This window comes from Ceratotherium simum, chromosome 19 (genome assembly GCF_057802395.1).
Source record: "Ceratotherium simum simum isolate JZ-2026a chromosome 19, ASM5780239v1, whole genome shotgun sequence".
Classification (NCBI taxonomy): Eukaryota; Metazoa; Chordata; class Mammalia; order Perissodactyla; family Rhinocerotidae; genus Ceratotherium; species Ceratotherium simum.
This window is the reverse complement of record NC_141918.1, coordinates 583,828-607,498: the sequence shown is the minus strand read 5'-3', so window position 1 is coordinate 607,498 and position 23,671 is coordinate 583,828. Positions and strand designations below refer to the sequence as shown.

Genomic DNA, 23,671 nt, shown 5'->3' with positions numbered 1-23,671 from the left:
TTTTTGGAGAAGTTATTTGAAGAAATTCTGCAGAAGTTATGGAAGTAACTAGATGTATGCTATGTTATTTTCTTCATCATCCTCTAGAACCCACTGTGGTTAGTGAGAAAGAGTCTATTTATTTTAATGAAGTGTGAATAGTGAGCAGATGTTCACATCAAAGCTATAAAGAAATTTAGATTTTTATTCATCTCAGTTAAAGATTTCAAAACTAAAAAAAAGACTATTAACCTTCTTTGGGAAATGTCCAGCAATCCTCTGCATATTAACTATGCCTTGACGGGACAGATGGCTACCGGCAAAGGAGTAACCTAAATTGTCTATCATCACTCATAGAGATGACTATAATAGCTAATACAAAACAAATATTTAAAAATCATCTCTATAACTTAAAAACAACCATCCAAGTCGTAAGATGACAGAACTCATCTTTCAAAATACACCCAAGGAACAACTGGATTTCAAGTCCTACTCTCTAATCCCTAATTCGGTGACAAACACCAAACCTGCTGCCCGTACGACTTAATTTGGTTCACTCCAAATAGCAGGCTGTTGATTGGGTATGAAGACCTTTGCCATGCTACATACAGCTCGGAACTGAAATCTTAGGGATCACATTGTTTATCCATTTGTTCTGTCAGTAAGTATTTACCGGATGCCTACTCCATGGCTGGCACTGTACCAGGCACCAAGGTGCATAGCAAACGAGACACAGAACCCCCCTCAAAGAGGTGGACTGGCAAACAGCACCACTGCGTGACTAGTGCTGTGAGAGGTATGAGAGAGGGCTAGGGACAAGCGGCCAAGCCTTGAAATTGCCAGGTGAAGGCCTACTGGTCAGAAAAATCATTTTGCATTCTTGGAAGCACAAGTAAAATTTGGGAGTAGAGTTTGGGAGGGTAGAGAAGGGGCTGGGTGGGATGTTTCAAAAGACATGAAACTAGAAAAGAATTCTGGAAGATATACTAAAGAATTTGAACTTCACCCTCAAGGCAATGGTCTGAAAATTTTCATGCAAAACAGTCATAAAATTAGATTTGCCTTTTAGCAAGAAGAAGAAGAAGGAGGGGAGGAGAAAGAAGGAGGAGGAGGAGACAAAATTCTGGATACAGTATAGAGAAAAGATTGGAAGAGGTAAAACTGGAGTCAGGAAAAATTTTTAAGGAACTATAACAGTAGTTGAGGAGAGAAAGATGATGTTAGCCCGAATCAAGAAAGTAGCAATGGAGATGGACTTGAGAGACACTAAGGAGACAGAACCAAGAGTAGCGGATGTTGGTTGGATATGGGGGCTGAGGGAGTGGGAAGAGTGCAGCTGACCTGGGCAGCTAAACAGATGGTGGTGCAGTCCACCAAGACAGGGAGGCACGGAAGAATCAGGCTTGGGGGAAGACGACAGGTTTAGTTTAAAGTATCTGTAGGATGCCCACTGGGGAATGTCCAGTGGGCAGTGAGCCTGTCAGTCTGATTCTCAAGACAGAAATGTGGGCTGGCGATATGGATTTAGGTGTCATCAAATTATAAATGGTAGCAGAAGCCCTGGCCATAGAGAAGAAAACTCTGAGTAAATGTGTAAAGAAAGAAGAGCAGAGAGCCCAAACGGAGCTCTGATGAACAAAACTTTTAAAAGATGGACAGAAGAGAGCTGCCTACAAAGAGTCTCAAAGGAGTAGCCAAAGGGAAAAGAGAAAAACCAGAAAGGCAATGGAAGAGGACAACAATGTCAAATGCTGCAAAGGGGAAAAAAGTTGTAAAAGCTTAACAAAGTACCCACAAGATTAAGCAAGAAGGAGTCTTTGTGCCCATGGTGAAAGCAGTTTCAACGGCAAGGTGTGGGCGAAAGGCTGAAGAATGGTGTGGAATGTGAAGAAGTTGAAAATGCAACTCTTACTCAGCTGTGAAGAGGTGAGAGATAGGGCAGTGGCTGGAAGGAGGGATGCAGGTCAAGGGAGGGCTTGTTTCTTTTCAGATAGAAATGACAGATGTTTAAACACAGACTGAAGGTGCCACTAATGAACAAAAGGTTAAAGATATCCAATGGAAGAAGTCGAGACACTTTGGGACAGGTGAGAGGGGAATGGCATTAGGATGCTCCTGACAGGAGACAGAATCCAAGGCCCACGTGGGAGGATGGGCCTCCGAAAGGAGGAGAGATGTTGCCTTCATTATGCCAGACACAGGATGATGATGAGCAGCAGTGGCATTTCCATCTTTTCTGGGATGCAGTATTTATAGAATAGGTCCATGCCAATTTTTACAGACTGATAAAAGACCCTGCTGGTCAAAAGATTTCCTTAATCTGTTGCAAAGTTGTATATTATATCCTCAATCTGAATAAAAGCGACCCTCCCAAAACTGTAGTGGTAGGCCCAGGACTCACGAAGCTGGAGTGGAGGACTGATGTTTGTTCACAGCCTCTGGGGAAAAGGGCCTGGGCCACATCAGTGTTGATTCATCCGAATTCCCACAGGTCTGCACTGCCCTGGGACAGAACTACCTTCCTTTGCCATAACCAGACACATCATCCCTAGGCAACTGAAGCCTGAAGGAAGGAGATTTCATAGGAAGGAAGTATTCAGAACGGACTAGCATCAGAACTAGCCAACTCTGAGAACTTTAAATGGCAACAAGGAGGCTGACTACCCACAACAAACCAAACACACTAAGGTGGTCTTTTAGATGTGTCAGTTTCACTAGGCTAAGGTCCCCAGTCACTTATTCAAATGCTAATCCAAGTGTTGAGGTGAAGGTATTTTATAAATGTGATTAAAGTCCATAATCAGTTGACTTTAAGGAGATTATCCTAGAGACTCTGGGTGGGCCTGATTCAATCAGTTGAAAGGCCTAGAAGGAAAGCTGAGACTTCCCTAGAGAGGAAGAAATTCTGCCTGTGGACAGCAACTTCAGCCCATGCCTGAGAGTTCCAGCCCACCCTTCCTGATGGCCTGCCCTATGGACTATGCACTTGCCCAGCTGGCCCCACAATCAAGTAAACCAACTCCCTGCAATAAATCTCTTAGTACATATCTCCTACTGGTTCTGCTTCTCTGGTTGAACGTTGACTGATACACATACTAAGGAAGATGATGAGCGTATAATGTGGTGAGCACTAAAGAAATGCCAGGGGGCCATCTCTTAGCCATGAGTATTTCAATAAGGTCCAACAAATGAGAATCAGGATGAAACGACAGGGGTTCTTACTGGGCTGAGGGGAGGAGGGCGTCAACATCATGGCCTCAGGGGATCCACACCCCCTAAAATTGTATATAAAATTTTCTGGAGAGTTACCAGAGTTTAAGAACCACTGTTTTAACTGATTGTGTTAAATCCCTGGCACATCCTTGAAAACTAAAAACAGAAGCAAAGAAGGTATCCACACAAAACCTGACTGCTGCAAACTTGGCTGTTGGGGTGGATTTGCACTCACTGAGCTCTATAAGCGTTAGTCAAACAACTCAAAATAAAACCCAGATGGAATGCTTAACCTTCAGCTAAAATCGGCAAGATAATAATTATGTAAAATACAGGCATTTATGTGTTTTCTAAACCATAAATTCATCCACAGTACCCAAATCATATTGGAAGCTACCTCTTAGTTGAACACAGGCAGAAAAATGAACTTGGTCCAAAATGGTAGACACGTTTCTGCCTTTGCGTTGCATGGGTTTTGCATGATTTTTTGCAAATAGAATCTGACGCAGGAGTCCTTGGAACAATTTGGTCCACCAGGAGACTCACTGCCCAGGGCTTGCCACTGCCACAAACCCTCCCCAGGAGAGGAATACTGTGATGAGACAGCAGTGAGATGGGGTGCAGTTTTTATCAGCTATTGCAAACGAATTCTGAAACTAATTAAATTTCAGAAACCATTTCAGACACTGACACTTGAAAAATGAAAGCTACAAGAGATCAGACCTGGAATTACTTGAGGGCAACCGCAGCCTATACTTTTGAGAACTGGTCTGGAACTAGCTAGTCTGGAACTCTAAGGATGCTTTCTGCCTCAATAAAACAAAATGCTACGCTGTTCAAGCCAGTGGATCAAAATCATGAGCGCCACCACACATCTGTCACAGAGAGTGGACTGGACATCTCTGTACACATGTGCTGAAATGAACGATGTATGTGGATTGCTTATTTATCTGCTAATTGCAATAAGACAACCAAATCCCTCCCCCAAGATTCAACCTCCATTATTGACAGAGACAAAAATCAAGAGTTAAGAAGAGGTAAGTCACCTCAATCCATGTCAGCTGAATGAGGAATAAATCAAGATACAACTTTTTTTTTTAATCTGGCACAATCTATAAAGTAAATCCCTTGATTAGTCTTAGAAAGACACTAGCCTGCGGGAAATATTTTAGGACTGGACCAGCTTGGAAGCAGAGATGGATGCAAAGAGTTCCATGCTTGATTCTTTATTACAGATACTCATTTCCTGCCCATTGGGTATTTTAATAATCAAAACATGTGCTAATATTCTGGACTAATATTATATTAGTATATAATGAGCTCTTTGTCATATAGTTTTATAACAGTTTATACTCATAAAAAGAAAAATGATACTTACTTTGCTGTGACAGTACCATTCAAACTCTTAGAATTTAAAGAACAATATAATGGTGTCTGCAAAGCAACTTCAAATTTTGGTAATACTGGAAAAGAAAAGCAAGGGTAAATATTTTAAAGAATCTACTATCATTTTCAGCTTAACAAAATAAAGAATAGAATAGTTCTAAAGGACTTAATTGGTACTATTTGAATTTAGATTCATTAGAATCCAAATACACATTAACACATAGACGAAAAGCACTTTGCTTCACCCAAAATTAGACACCCCGACAAGGCTGGTGACTAGACAGCAATAGTGGGGGCCAGGTGCTGTGGACACTCATGTCAGGGGGAGCTTCCCAGTAGTAGAACCCAAACTGTATCCAGAACCCTAGATGCAAAGGCACCTGAGTGCTGGAGGACCAGGCTTTTACTCGGCTGCCACCCGTCAGCGTGGCCTTACCGCTTGTTAAAATACTTCCATACCACTTGTAAATAGCTGGTCCAGAGCAGCCCCTTCCCTGAACCTTTCTTCACTTTGGTTACTAACAGCTCATCTTGGAGCCCAAGACTCTCCTTCTCCTGCATGTGCCTGACATGCAGTCACAATAAATCCTTGTCCTTTGAGACAATCAAAGGCAAACCTGGTGACAGCCTAATGTCATGGACTGCTATGAAGAGAAAGTTGTATCATAGGATTGCTAGAAAATACCTAAGATATGGCTGCAAAGTAATGGTGGTTTTCCTTGTGGGGCAGGTACTGACAGGCAAGTCTAAAAACTCCAATTTTAGTCAGCTTTATATAATTAAGATATGAAATATTTTATAAATATTAATACTATTTGATATAAGGCACTCCAACAGAGTAAAAAATTTTTATTTCCTTCCAGGCTACAGAAATATTTTCTTTCTCTAACTTCACTGACCACAGAAAGAGATCAGTCTCAAAACAAGGCATCTCACCATCCAATTAACACGCGAGAAGTATCAAGAAGGCCAATGGGTCAACAATATAGGGCAGACCTCCAGCTCCAGACGAGGCTAAAGACCCTTGGTATGCCAAGATACTCTGGACTCTAAACCATCTAGGACTGGAGGGCCACAAAGGCCATGTGGGTCAACTCTGACCCTTCGCCAAGGTCCTCTACCAGCACAGAAGTTAGGGGCCACTCAGAGGTAGAATGTCCTCAGAATGAGAAAATTTAAACATCCCTCCTCAAACATCATAGGCGGGCAATCAATTCCCCACCTCCACTATACCACCCAACACCACCTCTGTGTGAAATGAAAACAGCCTATAAAAACCTTGGCCACCTCTGATTTATTCTTCTAGATCAGGGCTGTCCAAAAGAAATAAAATGTGAGCCATGTGGTGTAATTTTAAATTTCTACTAGCCACTTTTAAAAAGTAAAAAGAAGCAGATGAAATTAATTTTTATATTTTCCCTAATCCCATATATACAAAATATTATCCATTCAACATGTAATCAATATAAAAAATTACTATTAATGAGCTATTTTTCTTTTTTTGTGCTAAGTCTTCAAAATCTGGGATTTTACACTTAGAGCACATCTCCATGTGGACTAGCCACACTTCAAGTGTTCAAGAGCCACACATGGTGAGTGACCCAGGAATTAGACAACAAAGTTTAAGATCAGGGGTCAATAAACAATGACCAGCATGAGCTAACAATGGTTTTAGCATTTTAAATTGATTGGAAAAAAATCAAAAGAAGAACATTTCATGACATGTGAAAACTATATGACCTTCACATTTCCGTGTCCATAAATAAAATTTTATTGGATCACAGCCACATTCACTTACATACTGTCTACAGCTGCCTTGTGCTACAACGGCAGCGCCAAGTAGTTACAACAGCGACATACGGCCCACAAAGCCTAACATATTACTATCTGGCCCTTTACAGGAAAAAACTTTGCTGATGCCTGTTCTAGTTGATCATGAGACTTACACATGACAGTGCCGTATAAGATGTGTAGAGCCTGAACCACAGAGGCATAATCAAACTACTTTTCAGAATTTCTATTGCCTGAATGAGACACAATCTCAAAAAAGTGACACAAATCAAATGAAAAAGCTCGTGTATAACTCACAATAGCTATTCAGATTGCGACTAATACGGAGATCCTATGCCTTCACTCTCATCTTTCTTTCCTCTCTATCCACCAACAAAATGATTGGGTCACACTGTCTTTATCTATGTGTTTCTAACTGCAATATTATCAAGGTGGCACCTGCAAAAAGAGGATTGACCCAAGTTAAACAGACTGCCTTAACCAGTGCCACCCAAATGAAAAACATGGGAAATAACTGTTATGTTTAAAAAAAAAAAACCATACAGAATTTTAAATATGTTATGATCACAACAAAGAAGGAGGAAATTCTTCTTTATTCCTTCTTCTAGGAAATTTTTCATTATTCTTTATAGTGACCTTTTAATTATAACTTTCATTTTTACAAAAGAAAAAATGTTTAGACCTATAAGAAACACCAGGATTTTACCTCCATTGGGATTTTTACTCTAAATAACACCTCTCTTGAAAATTTCTCTTATCTCTTACTGTAAAAGGTAATAAATGTTTTTTCTTTCAAAATAATGAAGAACTCTTACCATATTCTGAAACCTGAAATGATTGATAATATGTCTGGTCCTATTGGGAGGAAGAAAGACAAAAAAAATATGTTCTTATTTAATTATTTTGCTCACTTACTTACCTCACAGAAAGATTTACAAAAATTTTGAAATTACATTTACAATGATTTAATAAACAAACGGTTTATTTTAATTCGTAGAAGTTTATTTTTAGTCATTTACAACATGTAACCTGTGAGATTTCATGAGTTTTTCTTGCCAACCCACTAACATACAAGGTTACCTGTCTCAATAATTCACTGCAGGTATTTAAACAAATTGCTTAATCTGACTTCCATCATTTGTGAAATGAGAATTAGATTAAATTAAATAATTTAGGAATTTATAAAACAAGCATAACACATGTCAAACTAACAGGAAATGACTTCAAATTTGTTTTGGATATCACTGTCAAAAAAACAACGGAGAAAATGAAGTTATACATAATTCAAATATTTATAATAATCAAGGATACAAAATCATCATGGACCAACATCCTCTACCTTCCTAATTCCTTGAATGATTTTCTAGTGTAACTCTTAAATCAATACACTGTACCCTATTTTAACAGATACTGTTAATTATTTCCTTTTCCAAGACCAACAAGAAAACATGTGGCCTATTAAATCTTTTTTTTCTAACTCCTCATATTTCTATCTGTCCATTCTAAATCATAGGTAACACACTAAATAGAACCACTTCAAAATAGCTAAGTAATTCCACTAACAAAATTTGTATTCTGATTCCATAAGTTTATCAAAGCAAACACACAGATGCAGCTACAAAACACTAGCGTTTTCAAAGATCACCCTCAGTTAATCTAAAGCAACTGTACACCAATGTTATTTTTTAATCCTAAAAGAAATATATAGTTCATTTCAAAGTATAAAACAAATGTAACTACTTACATGCTAACAAAATAATTGTCTAAAACTTGGCTTCAATGTTGTCATTTAAGGTAGATCCCCAAAAAATTGTGTTGATCAAAATCCTTAAGAATCTCCATATTTGTGACTTCTATCTTAAACTGTTTTCACGACATATATAAGAATGTTATAAATTACATGTATTTGATTCATTTATAAGTTTTAATTCGTCATCTTCAAAAATCAAGAAGGTAATCTACCTGTATTACCTGTTTTACTGATAAATATAAGAACTCTAGTCTTTAAATTAGTTTTTTCTTTACTTACAAGGCCAGCACAGGTGAGGCTGTGGAACAAGTAATCTGACAGGGATGTTAAATTCAAACAGCAAACACTGAGAGAGCACCACCCATAAAGCACTCAGTCCAGAGACGGAGACAGACAGGACCAAGGGCAACAACACAAGACGGCCAGCACCCTGAGGTTCACGATGGCTTCTGCTCATCCTCTCCCCTGTGCCAGACTCACACAGTCTCCCATCTCTACCATCTTCCAAGACTGAGCTCAACTACGACTGCTCACCTGAATCCCCAATGTAAAAGCAGTCTCTCTGCCTCCACCCACTTTAGTCCCTCCTTCTTTGTCTCTCTTTACCCCGAGTCATAAATATTTAGGTATATGGCTTATCTTGCTGCAAGTTCTTTGAAGGCCAGGTCCATGTTGGACCGTTTTTTATCCCTCATAGTTTATCCCTTGAGGTGAGAAAAGAGTGTCTGATACCAAAAAAAGAGCTCAATAAATATGTGTTAGGCTAAATAAAAATTAGTAGCTTTGACAAATGTAGGAAATCAACTAATTTGTGTGGGCCTACTTTAAACAACAGTCTTGAAAACAAGTTTTAGGTAATTATTTGTTTAACACATAAGTGGTTACATTAGATTATATTTTAAATGAATTCTCCCTTCCTGCCTCCTACATTACCAATTGTCCCTGACAATTCCTGGATTTTCTCTCTCTCTGTTCACTGTCTCCTTCCCCTTCATTCAGTCTACAAACATTTTCAAGTCTTCTGTTCTCTTAGTACTCGTAAGTATCTTCTAAGATCTTCGTAAGTATCTGACTCCTTCCTTGTTTCCTTAACAGTCCCCTCTTTCTAATCCTGAAATGCTGGCCCTTCCCATCCTGAGCCCAGTGCTCTTCCCTCCAGAACCTTAAGTGAGCTCATCAACTCCCGCTGTTTTAACTAACCTCTATACTAAAGACTCCTAACTCTTTATCTCCATCCCATATCTCAACCAGGAGATTCAGATTCAAACCACCTTCTGAGAGGAGAGGTGGGCCATCTCTACCTCAGTGTCCCACAAAACATCCTGGACTTCTTGTCTGGATTGAGCCTCCACCAGGGACCTTTTCTTGACTTCCCCATGTTGGGTTAGATGCCCCTTCTCTCCCATAATAACCTGTATATAACTCAATCATTGTACTTAACTATATTATATATATAATAACTATATTATTATAATTATCTGCTTTGTGTCCATCTCCTATAACAGACTATGAAATCACTGGGATCACAGCACCTAATTCAGCATGGCTTCAATGTCTGTCAAGCGAATGCATGTATAAAGGATCAAATGAATTGATTCTTGTCCCCAGGCTGGTTCCTACAGGGCTTATCAGTTTAGCCTCAGTTATACAGTGTCTCCTGCAAGAAACTGAAATAACCTTCTCATGAGCAGAATCATACTACCCTGAAGAGGCACGGCCCCTCTCAAATGACCCATAGAGTAAGCTTGACTCTCTGCTCTGCATTTGGAAGGAATATGAATGTCAAGGAGGGAAAGAAGCCAGCCATCACGGAAAACTGAAGAAAAAGTAGAAAAGTGCTTCTTCTCACGCTCATTGTAAATTGTTCTAACAAATCAAGAAATCATTTTGTAACTGAGTGCTGATAGAGTGCTTCGTACAGACGAGGTTTTCCCAGGGTGTTCATAAGTGGTGAAATTCAAATCAAGAAATAAATTATTTTACTGTCCAAGAGGTTTGAAAAGCAGAAATGACTTCTGTAATTTTCAACAAATTGTCCATTAGGCAATCAGGCCATACCAATTTTCACAATGAATTTAGTTATTTCTAAGGAATCTCCATACTGTTTTCCATAGTGGCTGCACCAGTTTGCACTCCCACCAGCAGTGTATGAGAGTTCCCTTCTCTCCACAACCTCTCCAACACATGTTGTTTCCTGTCTTGTTAATTATAGCCATTCTGACGGGCGTGAGGTGATATCTCATTGTAGTTTTGATTTGCATTTCCCTGATAGTTAGTGATTTTGAACATCTTTTCATGTGTCTGTTGGCCATCTGTATATCTTCTTTGGAGAAATGTCTGTTCAGGTCTTTTGCCCATTTTTTAATTGGGTTGGTAGTTTTTTTGTTGTTGAGATGCATGAGTTCTTTATATATTTTGGAGATTAAGCCCTTATCAGATGTATGGTTTGCAAATATCTTCTCCCAATTGTTAGGTTGTCTTTTCGTTTTGTTGATGGTTTCCTTTGCTGTGCAGAAGCTTTTTAGTTTGATGTAGTCCCATTTGTTTATTTTTTCTATTGTTTCTCTTGCCTGGTCAGATGTGGTGTTTGAAAAGATGTTGCTAAGACTGATGTGGAAGAGCGTACTGCCTATGTTTTCTTCTAGAAGTTTCACAGTTTCAGGTCTTACATTCAAGTCTTTAATCCATTTGGAGTTAATTTTTGTGTATGGTGTAAGGTAAGGGTCTACTTTCATTTTTTTGCATATGGCTATCCAGTTTTCCCAACACCATTTGTTGAAGAGACTTTCTTTTCCCCATTGTATGTTCTTGGCTCCTTTGTCGAAGATTAGCTGTCCATAGATGTGTGGGTTTATTTCTGGGCTTTCGATTCTATTCCATTGATCTGTGTGTCTGTTTTTGTGCCAGTACCATGCTGTTTTGGTTACTATAGCTTTGTAGTATATTTTGAAATCAGGGAGTGTGATACCTCCAGCTTTGTTCTTTTTTCTCAGGATTCCTTGAGCTATTCGGGGTCTTTTGTTGTTCCATATAAATTTTAGGATTCTTTGTTCTATTTCTGTGAAAAATGTTGTTGGAACTTTGATAGGGATTGCATTGAATCTACAGATGGCTTTAGGAAGTATGGACATCTTAACTATGTTAATTCTTCCAATCCAAGAGCATGGAATATCTTTCCATTTCTTTGTGTCCTCTTCAATTTCTTTCAGCAATGTTTTATAGTTTTCGGTGTACAGATCTTTCACCTCTTTGGTTAAGTTTATTCCTAGGTATTTTATTCTTTTTGTTGCAATTGTAAATGGGATGGTATTCTTAATTTCTCTTTCTGCTACTTCGTTGTTAGTGTACAGAAATGCAAATGATTTTTGTATGTTGATTTTGTATCCTGCAACCTTACCATAGTCGTTTATTACTTCTAAAAGTTTTCTGGTGGATTCTTTAGGGTTTTCTATATATAAAATCATGTCATCTGCAAATAGTGACAGTTTCACTTCTTCCTTTCCAATTTGGATCCCTTTTATTTCTTTCTCTTGCCTGATTGCTCTGGCTAGGACTTCCAATACTATGTTAAATAGGAGTGGTGACAGTGGGCATCCTTGTCTGGTTCCTGTTCTTAGAGGGATAGCTTTCAGTTTTTCACCATTGAGGATGACATTAGCTGTGGGTTTGTCATATATGGTCTTTATTATGTTGAGGTACTTTCCTTCTATACCCATTTTATTCAGAGTTTTTATCATAAATGGATGCTGTATCTTGTCAAATGCTTTCTCTGCATCTATTGAGATGATCATGTGATTTTTATTCTTCATTTTATTAATGTGGTGTATTACGTTGATTGATTTGCGAATGTTAAACCATCCCTGCATACCTGGAATAAATCCCACTTGATCATGGTGTATAATCTTTTAACGTATTGTTGTATGCGATTTGCTAGTATTTTGTTGAGGATTTTCGCATCGATGTTCATCAGTGATATTGGCCTGTAATTGTCTGTTTTTGTGTTGTCCTTGTGTGGTTTTGGGATCAGGGTAATGTCAGCTTCGTAGAATGACTTAGCGAGCTCCCCCCCCTCCTCAATTGTTTGGAAGAGTTTGAGAAGGATAGGTATTAAGTCTTCTTTGAATGTTTGGTAGAATTCACCAGGGAAGCCATCTGGTCCTGGACTTTTATTTTTGGGGAGGTTTTTGATTACTGTTTCGATCTCCTTACTGGTGATTGGTCTATTCAAATTCTCTACTTCTTCTTGATCCAGTTTTGGAAGGTTGTATGATTCTAAGAATTTATCCATTTCTTCCAGATTGTCGAATTGGTTGGCATATAGTTTTTCATAGTATTCTCTTATAATCTTTTGTATTTCTGAGGTGTCTGTTGTAACCTCTCCTCTTTCATTTCTGATTTTACTTATTTGTGCCTTCTCTCTTTTTTCTTGGTGAGTCTAGCTAAAGGTTTGTCAATTTTGTTGATCTTTTCAAAGAACCAGCTCTTGGTTTTATTAATTTTTCTATTGTTTTTGGTCTCTATTTCATTTATTTCTGCTCGGATTTTTATTATTTCCCTTCTTCTACTGATTTTGGGCTTTGTTTGTTCTTCTTTTTCCAGTTCCTTTAGGTGCATTGTTAGATTGTTTATTTGAGATTTTTCTTGTTTGTTGAGATAGGCCTGTATTGCTATAAACTTCCCTCTTAGAACCGCTTTTGCCGTATCCCATAAATTCTGGCATGTAGTATTTTCATTTTCATTTGTCTCCAGGTATTTTTTGATTTCTTCTTTGATTTATTCGTTAACCCAATTGTTGTTCAGTAGCATTTTGTTTAATCTCCATGTATTTGTGGCTTTTTGATTTTCTTCCTATAGTTGATTTCTAGTTTCATACCGTTGTGGTCAGAAAAAGATGGTTGTTATTATTTCAATCTTCTTAAATTTATGGAGACTTGTTTTGTGGCCTAATATGTGATCAATCCTGGAGAATGTTCCATGTGCATTTGAAAAGAACGTGTATTCTTCGGTTTTTGGATGGAATGCTCTGTATATATCTACTAGGTCCATCTGTTCTAGTGTGTCGTTTAAGGCCAATGTTTCCTTATTGATCTTCTGTTTGGATGATCTATCCGTTGGTGTAAGTGGAGTGTTAAAGTCCCCTACTATTATTGTGTTACTGTCTATTTCTGTTTTTATGTCTGTTAATAATTGCTTTATATATTTAGGTGCACCTACATTGGGTGCGTAGATATTTACAAGTGTTATATCCTCTTGTTGGATTGTTCCCTTGATCATTATGTAATGCCCTTCTTTGTCTCGTTTTACATATGATCCAGCTATTCCACTGTTGGGTATTTATCCAAAGAACTTGAAAACACCAATTTGCAAAGGTACATGCACCCCTGTGTTCATTGCAGCCTTATTCACGATAGCCAAGACTTGGAAGCAACCTAAGTGCCCATCAAGGGACGAATGGATAAAGAAGCTGTGGTATATATACACAATGGAATACTACTCAGCCATAAGAAACGACGAAATCCAGCCATTTGTGACAACATGGATGGACATTGAGGGTATAATGCAAAGTGAAATAAGTCAGAGGGAGAAGGTCAAATACCGTATGATTTCCTTCATTAAGTAGTAGATAACAACAACAATAAACAAACACATAGGGACAGAGATTAGATTGGTGGTTACCAGAGGGGAAGGGGGGAGGGAGGAGGGTGAAAGGGATAATTCGGTACGTGTGTGGTGATGGGTTGTAATTAGTATTTTGGTGGTGAACATGATGTAGTCCATGCAGAAATAGAAGTACAATGATGTACACCTGAAATTTTTACAATGTTATAAACCAATGTTACTGCAATAAACAAAAAAAAAAAAAAAAAAAAAAAAAAAATTTAGTTATTTCTAAAAAATATTTTCACAAAATAGATAATCAAGAATGGTAGAAGATATTGAAATATTTAAAATTAAGTTTAAATATTTTATATATTTAAATCTTAAAACTTTAAATATTAAAAATTTTAAATATTTAAAATTCAGAGAATTAGTAGCCATTTACGCCATATATAACCACAAAAACACTGATACTGAGTACTTTCGTTAGTCTAGAACAGGGATCCACAAATCTTTTCTATAAAGGGCTGGACAGTAAATATTTTAGGCTTTGCAAGCCAAATGGTCCTTATCACAACCATTCAACTCTGCCACTGCAGTGCAAAAGCAGCCCGAGACAGCTCAGAAACAAATGAGACCGACTGCGCTCCAAAGTTCCAGCTTGTAAACTTCATTTACAAAAACAGGTGTTGGGCTCCATCTGGCCTTTAGGCCAGGGTTTGCTGACCCCTGGTCTAAAAAATAAAATTTATTTCCAAATTGTTCTATGTTAATTTTAGCTAAACTAAATTTGACTAAACTCAACTAAAAACATGGAGCAAAAACAACCCCAGGCCTTTTGTAGGAAATACAAGTTTCATTTATTAAACAAATTTCCTTCAATTTCAAATAAATAATCCGCCTCAAAATAAGTTTTTAAGTTGATTCTAGCTCATCAAGTGCAGCGCATGTTCATTGCTTCCAGCATGGAGAGAGGCTGACATGAAGGCTTCAACACTCGGGCAGCGTGTCTTCTAAGCAAACACCCTTCCCAGCAAGAGAAGACACAACTCCTTAGCATCTTCTGAGCCCTGCTTCCCTTACAGGGTCGCTGTTCCACAGGGAGAGCATGCCTGTAGGAACCGGCCTCCTCAGCACACACATTCACCCTCTATTTGCACTAGATGTAAGCCTGTCTCGATTAGATTTTCTAAGCAACTTCTAAACAGAAATGGAAAAGAAGAACCAGGAGGTATTCTCAGTAATCTCTGTAGTTTCTTTACCCCGTTATCCCTAAGGCAACAGTTCACTGTGACGGTGTATGTTATGGAAATTGATCAAATGAAAGGGGCAAGAGGGAAAACACGCTATTTTCACTACCTTCCCAAGCGCTATGATATGACCAGAGTGCAAACTGGAGACATGTGAATTACTAAAACCATCTATCCCAGTTACGGAATTTCCCTTCTCTAACCATGAAGCCATCCAACTCTTGAGTGGGTTTCTATTTTTAAAAAACTTGAAGGAATGTGGCACATTACATGCCCATTTAAAAATATATATATTTTAAAATGCAGGTCAGCTTCTTTCAACTCTTGCTTGTGGAGCAAGAAGAAAAGCCAGGAACAGAAATGAAGTGCTGGGTGGATCATTTCATTTGCACATTTATGTTCACTACGATCATTTCAATTTCCCAGAAGTCTGCTTTAACACTGATCTCCAGCGTCTGGATTTCATTTTTATTTAAAGATTAAGAAAGGCAGTGAATTTTTTAAATCTACACATAACAGGATGTTTAAATGGAAGTATTTCAGACTCACTTCTGGCTTTGTTCCCTAAGACAATAGATGCCAACAATATCCAAATTCCAAATCCAGGCACAACACTACCAGACAGGACTGGCAAAAGAGGTCTCCAAAAACTGGTTTTGCAACTCTTAACCAAAAGGGTCAAGAAGAAAATAAACTGGAAGGGAGTCTTAGGAGAAAGTGTTGATGTGCTAGGAGTTGCACATACCCCACCCCCAGGGATCAGGTGGGACTTGTTTGCCCATCACTTCAAGCCTAGGAATGGGACTTCAATAGGACAACCCAGAGAGCTGGATATGTGTCCCCAGGAGCATCCTCAAGTTGGCAGTGGGCAGCCACTTGACACGCCCAAACAACCTGAAGAGCAAAATACTGCTACTGACCAGATGCTTGGATGGCTGAGCTAAGAGAATGTGCTGTGTTGGCGGTGGTCTGCGCCTGCTGAGTTTCAAGGAGCAGAGAAAGCATGAGCACTTTCCTTCAACTAAATATGCAAAAAGAGAGAGCCAGCATGAGGCTGTCTTCCATCCTGATCATCCATCCTGATCAAAACCAGCCACTGGAAGGGGAAGGCAACCTCAGGAGATGGAAGCTGGAGGTGTACTGTAGATGCCCAGAAGCTGGAGTTACGAGCTGCTAGTGGGAGCAGAGAGATGCAAAAGCACTCAAGACACTTTGAAGGAGAGACCTCCCAGCCAACAGTAGGGGTGCCCCAAAGAACCCACAAAAGAGTTCGAAGAAGGAAAGGTATTAGTTTTAAATGTCTGCCAAGCCTAGAGAGCTCTGATGGCAGATGACGCCAGTATTCCACTGCGGTTCAATGTAGTACTAAACTGCCATTTTTGTAGGACAAGTTTCTGTAGGACAAATATTGGCAAATTCACATGACTCATCCTTACACATCAAGTAAGAATTTTTTACCCCTCGCCTCTCTTCCCTCCACCCAATTCAATCCTGGAGGAGTCGAACAAGGCTAGTAGGTTGGCAACAGCCAGCCAGACCAAAGAAGACCCAAGCTGAGAGAAGAGGGCACTCAATTTTATTGGACTGGACATATTAGTTACTGAAAGTAGACTGTTTTGTATGTGTGCATGTAACCAAAAATGACAGGATCTTTTATTACCAAGGAATAACCAGAAAAATGGTGGGATTTGCCCTACATTTGATCTAAGGAATAACGAAGAATTGTTGCCAAAGAACAGACTAAATGGCAAAAGAATAATGTTTTTTTACTGCACCTGAAAAGTAACACATGTTCAACCTCACGGTTACACACAAATAACAGCACACCAAACTGGCTAACCGTTCACGTTAAGAAAGGCTAGGGATGCAGAGGGTACCCACATTCCCCACTCATAAGACATTTTCCCACTGAAACAGCTACGGTTCGAGTTCTAGACTGAGCCACAAAAGTTTACTTAATGCATACTATGAATGAAATTATATGGTATTTTTGCCGTTGTCCCCACCAAATCCCGTATTAATTCTCTCCTTCTTAGGAAGTGAAGTTTTAAACAATCTGTCTATACTTCTTACTGCTCCTGTAATCAGGATTCCCCCTCCACCATCTCCCTGGCAGGGCGGGTGCTCCGTGAGTGACGGCCCCTAGCCTGTGCTGGCTGCCCATTGCCTCTTTGGGGGCTTGTTCTCCTGGAGGCCTCCACAGCCCCTGACACTATGGCTGCCCTCGCTCAGTCCTTTCCCCTCTGCTACGTGCCTGCACTTGCTCGGTTCTCTCTTTCCAAGCCTGGCTGTTCTTTCCCTACTGCTTTCGGGGGCTCCTCTTCTTAGCTCCTGAATGTAGTGATTTCTGACAGATAGGTCCAAACACCACCTGCTCGTCTGTTTCCCCTAAACCAGGCTTTCAGCCCTGACTTCCCCAGAGCTTGTAATGGGTGATTCTCCCAAATACCACACTTGAAATCCCAGAGTCACCTTTGTTAAAAGATAAACTGAAGCATATTAAAAATTTTAAGAGTTTATTTGAGCAAAAATCAATTAGAATTGGGCAGCGCCAAACCAGAAGCTAGGTTAGGAGTGCTAACCCAACAGGAGCTCTGGGAGAGATGTTTTATAAAGTAAAGATGGAAGCAAAGTAAGGAAATGATTGATTTGCCGTGGCTTAAAGCCTAGTTCACTATTTGCGATCGCTTGTCCTTGGTGTTTGATTCGTAACCTTGAGGCATTTACAGGCTGAGATTTTGGTTTGCTTACACAGACCGCCAGGGCATTAGAGCCCCCTCAGTCTAACGGCCTCCTCATTTAATTAATTTAACACCTTTCACTCCTCTTTCTCCTTTGGCCCAAACACAGTCCAATCAGTCAGTAAACCTAACCATTCTTCGGTAAAGTGTCTCTTGAATCTCTTCACTCCTCTTCAGTTTCTGCTGCTGCCCTAAAGCAAACCTCTCTCACCTTCAGACTGGACTATTACAACCTAACACCAGGTGGTCGCATATTTCTTAAATAATGATACTAACCCCCTGGAAGTCTCCCCAACTGCACTTCCTCTCCCTCTAATCACCCCACATGCTATGATCTTCCTAAAATACTACTTTAATCATGTCATAGTATTGCCTAAAAACTTTCTACAAAGATCAACAAGACAACAAATACTGAAGATTTTTTTTGTTTGGGGATTTATCATAAACCCGTCATTCTCTATACTGAATAAAGTTTGGGTGTTTTTCCATTGCACATGCATTACTTTTACAATCAAACGAAAATAATAAAAGTATAATTTTTATATATTTTATAATTTGAGAGACTCATTCACATAATTTTTGCTTTCTTTGTCCTCAGAAGTCTCATATGAAATTTATAATATTAATTGACATGGAAACTAAAATAAAAGTTTTTAGAGCTCCCCACTGTCTTACAAAATGAAATTTAAAACTTTAGCCAGATATGCAATACCCTCTACAGCTTGACTCACAAACTCTTCTAATTTCTCTTTGACTCTTAGTCTCCACGAGGCCTCCCTCCAGACAAGTGCCTGCTCCCCACTGCAGCTCTGTCACCAACTCCGAGCCTCACTCCGCCCGCACCCGCACCAGTCTCCACCAAGTCCCACAGTGCCCGCCACCCCCATCTGGTGGAAGCATGGAATTTTAAAGATGTGAAGAGGCTTACAAGTTCTCTGATCCAAGCCCCTTGTTTTTACAGCTGAGGAAATGAAGATTCAGAGCTGAAATGACTGGCCCACAGTCCCTCGACTAAAATACTAGGAACCAGGTCTTGTAACTCCCAATCTAATGCTCTTTGCATTTACTGCCTGAAGCTTTCCCTGACTCTAAGCTCCTTGAAGGTAGGGTCTGTGTCTTACCATCTTTAGATGTTTACTGACTGGTGTTTCTTCCCACCTAACACGCAATGGGAAAGTTTCATATTTTTAGCTTTATTCAGATCCCTTCTGATGTTCCTATGCTTAACTATAATACCTACAGAACAGTAATCACCCTATCAGTATATCCTATCTTTTTCCCTCTTTTATTTTTACCATAAAATTAGCAAAGAACTTAAAATTAATAAGATATCATCATGGAAATATCATCCAGTAGAAGTGTCAGCAGACGTATATGACCTACTTAGAGAAATGACGAACGTGCAGAACGAGTGAGAATGTTTACTGACATTTACACTGTCCTTTCCTTTCCTGTTTAGTCTAAACATCTGTGGCCTGAACTGCAGTTGCAACATATTTCTCTAGAGGTTTTCAACTCAATTTCAACATCAGGATCAACTGTGATAGGTTCAGTAAATAGAGATGCCCAGCTCCCACCTGAAAACTACTGAATCAGAATTTCAAGGCCACAGCCCACACATACCCTATGCATTCATTCATCCATTCCCTCAACAGAGAATCATCGCACCTAAGTGCCAGGCATTGTGCTGGGTGGTGGGGACATACTTTCCCAGCATGGAGCTTTTGATCTAGTGGAAAGAAAAATATTTATCAAATAATCACACACATAAAAGTGACAAATGATGATAAAAGCTGTGAATTATATTTATAGGGAATTATGAAATCTGAAGATAAGTCTGGAAAAGTAGAGTCAGATCGGGAAGGGCCTTGCATAGGCCTTGGTAAAACATCTGAAAGCTTTTGGAGAGTTTTAAGCTAAGGAATAACTTAATCTAATTTAACGTTTAGATTATTTTTTGCTGCTGTGTAGAGAATTGATTGTAAGGGGAAAAGAGTAAATTGAGGGTGATCCATTAAGAGACACTGCAAATATCTGGGGAAAATATGATGGTGGCTTGGACAAAGGTAGAGGTAGAAATAAGAGAAGTAGATGGATTTGAAATATATTTAAGCATAAAATCTATGGGAATCGGTGAAGGTCTGGATATGGGTGGTGAGAGAGCATAAGACGTCAAGGAAAACTCCAAGGTTACCAGCTTGCACAACTGGATGGATGGTGGAGTAATTCAATAAGATAGAAAATGCTGTTGCCTCAATAAAAACAAATAAAATAAATTTTTTTTAAAAAAGAAAATGCTTTAGAAGAGCCAGGTGTGGGAGCCAGCCCCATGGCATAGCGGTTAAGTGAGCGCGCTCCGCTGCTGGCGGCCCAGGTTCGGATCCCAGGCGTGCACCAAGGCACCACTTGTCAGGCCATGCTGTGGCGGCATCCCACATAAAGTGGAGGAAGATGGGCACAGATGTTAGCCCTGGGCCAGTCTTCCTCAGCAAAAAGAGGAGGATTGGCATGGATGTTAGCTCAGGGCTGATCTTCCTCATAAAAAAAAAAAAAAAGAAGAGCCAGGTGTGGTGGGGAAGACCATAAGAAGGATATTGGACAGGAGGAGTTTGGGAGGCCTTCAGAACATCGAAGCAGAGATGCTATGTAGGCATGAAGCCAGGCACCTGCGAATCACTATAAACATTCAATAAGACTACGTTTCAACCTTGTTATGAAGAGAAGTTAATTTTGTCAATTTGCTGTTTTCTTGTTTAACCTGAGGGTGACTCAAGGGTCACAAGGATTTATGAGCTTGTTTTACAGAATAAAAAGAATGCCTTCAAGGACCACCAGATAACCAGGCCCCAGCTGCCACTGATGCCCAGAAGTCAGATTGCCCAAGTGCTTTTTGAGAGTGAGTTAAACAGGGATTACTCCTTTGTTTCTCTGAAACTCCTCCTGCCAAGCCCCTTAGCTCTATAAAACCCCCTGCTTTCTTCTCTTGTTAAGGTGGATTTGAGAGAACCTATGCTTCCACCTTCTTGTCTTGGCCAATTCGAATTGTCTTGGCCAATTTCTCCATCTCCAGGCATCAATGTCTGCGTGTTTGGCTTACTGTACATCAGGCACAAGAACTTGAGATTAAGAGGTTCGGTGTCAGGCAGATGGTTATATAGGTCTGGAACTCAGAGGTCTGGGTTCTCTCAGAGAGGCAAACTGGAGAGTCATTAGTGTATAGATGGAAAATGAAACCATGTCTATGGATGAACTTGCCTAGAGTGAGAAATGAAGGAAACCTGAAACCAAACCTTACAACATGACCATATGTAAGAGAGAATAAATGACAAAAGAGGCCAAGGAGAAGAATCCAGGCATGTAGAAAGAAATCTAGGTGCCAGACTGGACCAAGGTAGGGAAGTGGGAGACAGAGAGATTAGACAACTTTTCTTTTTAGAGGATTGGCTAGAATGGGAAAGACAAAGAAAGTGAAGTCACCGGAGGGGAAAGTAGGATCAAAGTTCGATGTTTCTCTCTTTTTCTTCTTTTTTTTTAATGTGAGAGATTTGAGCATATTAGATTTTGTGGAAAGACCAGGAGAGAAAGAGAGATCTAGGTTGAAGATTCAGGAGAAAGAAGAGATGATCAATACTGTAAGATTTCTGAGAAAGTAGGAGAAGGCAGAAGGCAGTGAAGAGGTAGAGGTTTGGGTCTTAGATATGAGGAACTATGTCTTTTCTGTAAAAGAAGAGGATAAGCATGAGATGGGTGCAGATGCAAGCAGACATGTAAATCTGGCAGAGGAAGTTAAAGAAATTCCTATCTGATAACTTCCATTTCCTTTATGAAGTAGAAAAGGAGATTATGTACTGAGAGTGAGGAGGGAGGGATCTAAATCTCCACATGAGACAGCACTTTCCTGAATCCCTTCTCTCACTAGAAAGAATTACAAACATTCTGGTACTCATCAAGACTGGAACTAAACACCTGAAGCACTGAAGTTGTTCTATACCCAATAGTTACTTATAGTGACAAGACTTGGGAAGAATGGATCTGATCAATAAGCAAGACACAGACCACACCAGGCTCCAGTTAGAACGCCAGGCATACAAGGCCACAAGTACTTTTATACTTCTGAAACGTTTACCACCTGCAGTACAAGTACATTACGCTATAAAAGGGACAAACTGGTTTCCTTAGTAGAAAGTACTAACGAGAAGACATTCTCTTTAAAAACAAACAAAAATCACTCATTTAACCCTCTCTGTTCCTACTGAAAGTGGAAAGAGTTACGGTTTCTAAGGACATGGCACATGACCATCTTTCTTGGGCACCTATCTCAAACACGAGGAAAAAGCAGAGGTGTAGCTACAGCTTTGTATTGAATGGGAAAGTTGCCCTTCAGGCAAAATAATTCCATTTCTTGCTCATTTGTCCTTTTTTCACTCCACCCAGGACTCGGCACTCATTTCAGTGCCCCACCCCGATACCCAGTGCTGCCCCCAGCAGTTGGAGTCCATAAAATGAGTTATAATTTTCCAAAACTCCCTCTATGTCATTGAAAATTAAGTGTCATATAGAACTATACACACACATCACACCAGTGTCAAATTCCTCCTTTTGATAGTGTACTACAATCACACGCTGCACAACAACATTTCAGTCAACAATGGACTGCATACACAACGGTGGTCCCGTAAGATTAGTACCATATAGTCTAGGTATGTAGTAGGCTACACCATTTAGCTTTGTGTAAATACTGTAGGGGAGGAAGAAATTTTCCTCTACTCTTCTGGGTTCTTCTGGCTGGTCTAAGAATTAAATTGACATAAGACAGATTAACAGGAGAAAAACAAACAAAAGTTTAATAATATGTGTACATGGGAGAAACCCAGAAAAAACAAGTAATACACCACAATGGCCGAAGCCCTCACCTTAAATACCATCCTCAGCTAAAGACAAAAGATGTTGGGGGTTGGGAAAGTAAGGGACTTCAAAGGGAAGGAAGGCAATTCACAGGTAGGTGAAAAGGAGAAAACGTTTGGAAAACAACTGTTTGTTTGGCCACACAGAAACAGAAGAACACAGAGGGCAGCCCAACAAACAGGCTTTTCTTGGTTCCTCCTGGTCTACCACCTAGTTCATAGCTCACTTCCCGAGACAGGTTTTTTGGTTTGTTTGTTTGTTTTTGCGGGGGAAGATTCACCCTAAGCTACCATCTGCCAATCTTCCTCCTTTTTTTCTTCCTTTTCCCCCCCAAAACCCAAGTACATAGTTGTGTATAGTTGTAGGTTCTTCTGGTTCTTCTATGTGAGCCGCCACCACAGCATGGCTACTGACAGACAGTTCCATGCCCTGGAACTGAACCCAGGCCACTGAAGCGGAGCACACTGAACTTTAACCACTAGGCCATCAGGGCTGGCTCCTGAGATAGGTTTTTTTATCTGAACTCTTTTAGGCAGTTAAGGGGGAGGTAACAAGAAAAACCTTCTGAGTCTTTTGTTTCTTAAAAATAATCAGCCTGGGGGCTGGCCCCATGGCATAGTGGTTAGGTTCTGTGCACTCGGCTTCAGCGGCCCAGGTTCGTGGGTTCGGATCCCAGGGACCTACACCACTCATCAGCCATGCTGTGGCAGTGACACACATACAAAGTAGAGGAAGATTGGCACAGATTTTAGCTCAGGGCAAACCTACCTCAGCAAAAAAAATAATAATAATCAGCCTAAAATAATCCTCATGTTAAAGAGACACATTTTGGGGTAGCAAATTTTGTTCCCCTCAAGTACACTCTATGATGTTCGCACAACGACGATGTCACCTAATGATGCATTTCTCAGAATGTATCCCCGTTGTTAAGCGACGCATGACTGTATAATAACATAAGATATAACCATCGAGTACACTATGTAAAGAGTACACAGGGGGCCGGCCCCGTGGCTTAGCGGTTAAGTGTGCGCGCTCCGCTACTGGTGGCCCGGGGGTCA

At 39.9% G+C, this 23,671-nt stretch overlaps 1 protein-coding gene across 1 annotated transcript in view; it reads right to left on the bottom strand.

Moving 5' to 3' along the window:
* CD109 (CD109 molecule) overlaps positions 1-23,671 on the bottom strand; it is a 137,867-nt gene that overhangs the window by 68,101 nt on the left and 46,095 nt on the right. Inside the window, exons 6-7 of the mRNA XM_014781068.2 lie at positions 7,185-7,224; positions 4,571-4,655 (exon numbers count right to left, since the gene is read on the bottom strand). Of these exons, the coding sequence (XP_014636554.1) occupies positions 4,571-4,655; positions 7,185-7,224 (125 nt within the window). The remainder of the gene's footprint in view (positions 1-4,570; positions 4,656-7,184; positions 7,225-23,671) is intronic.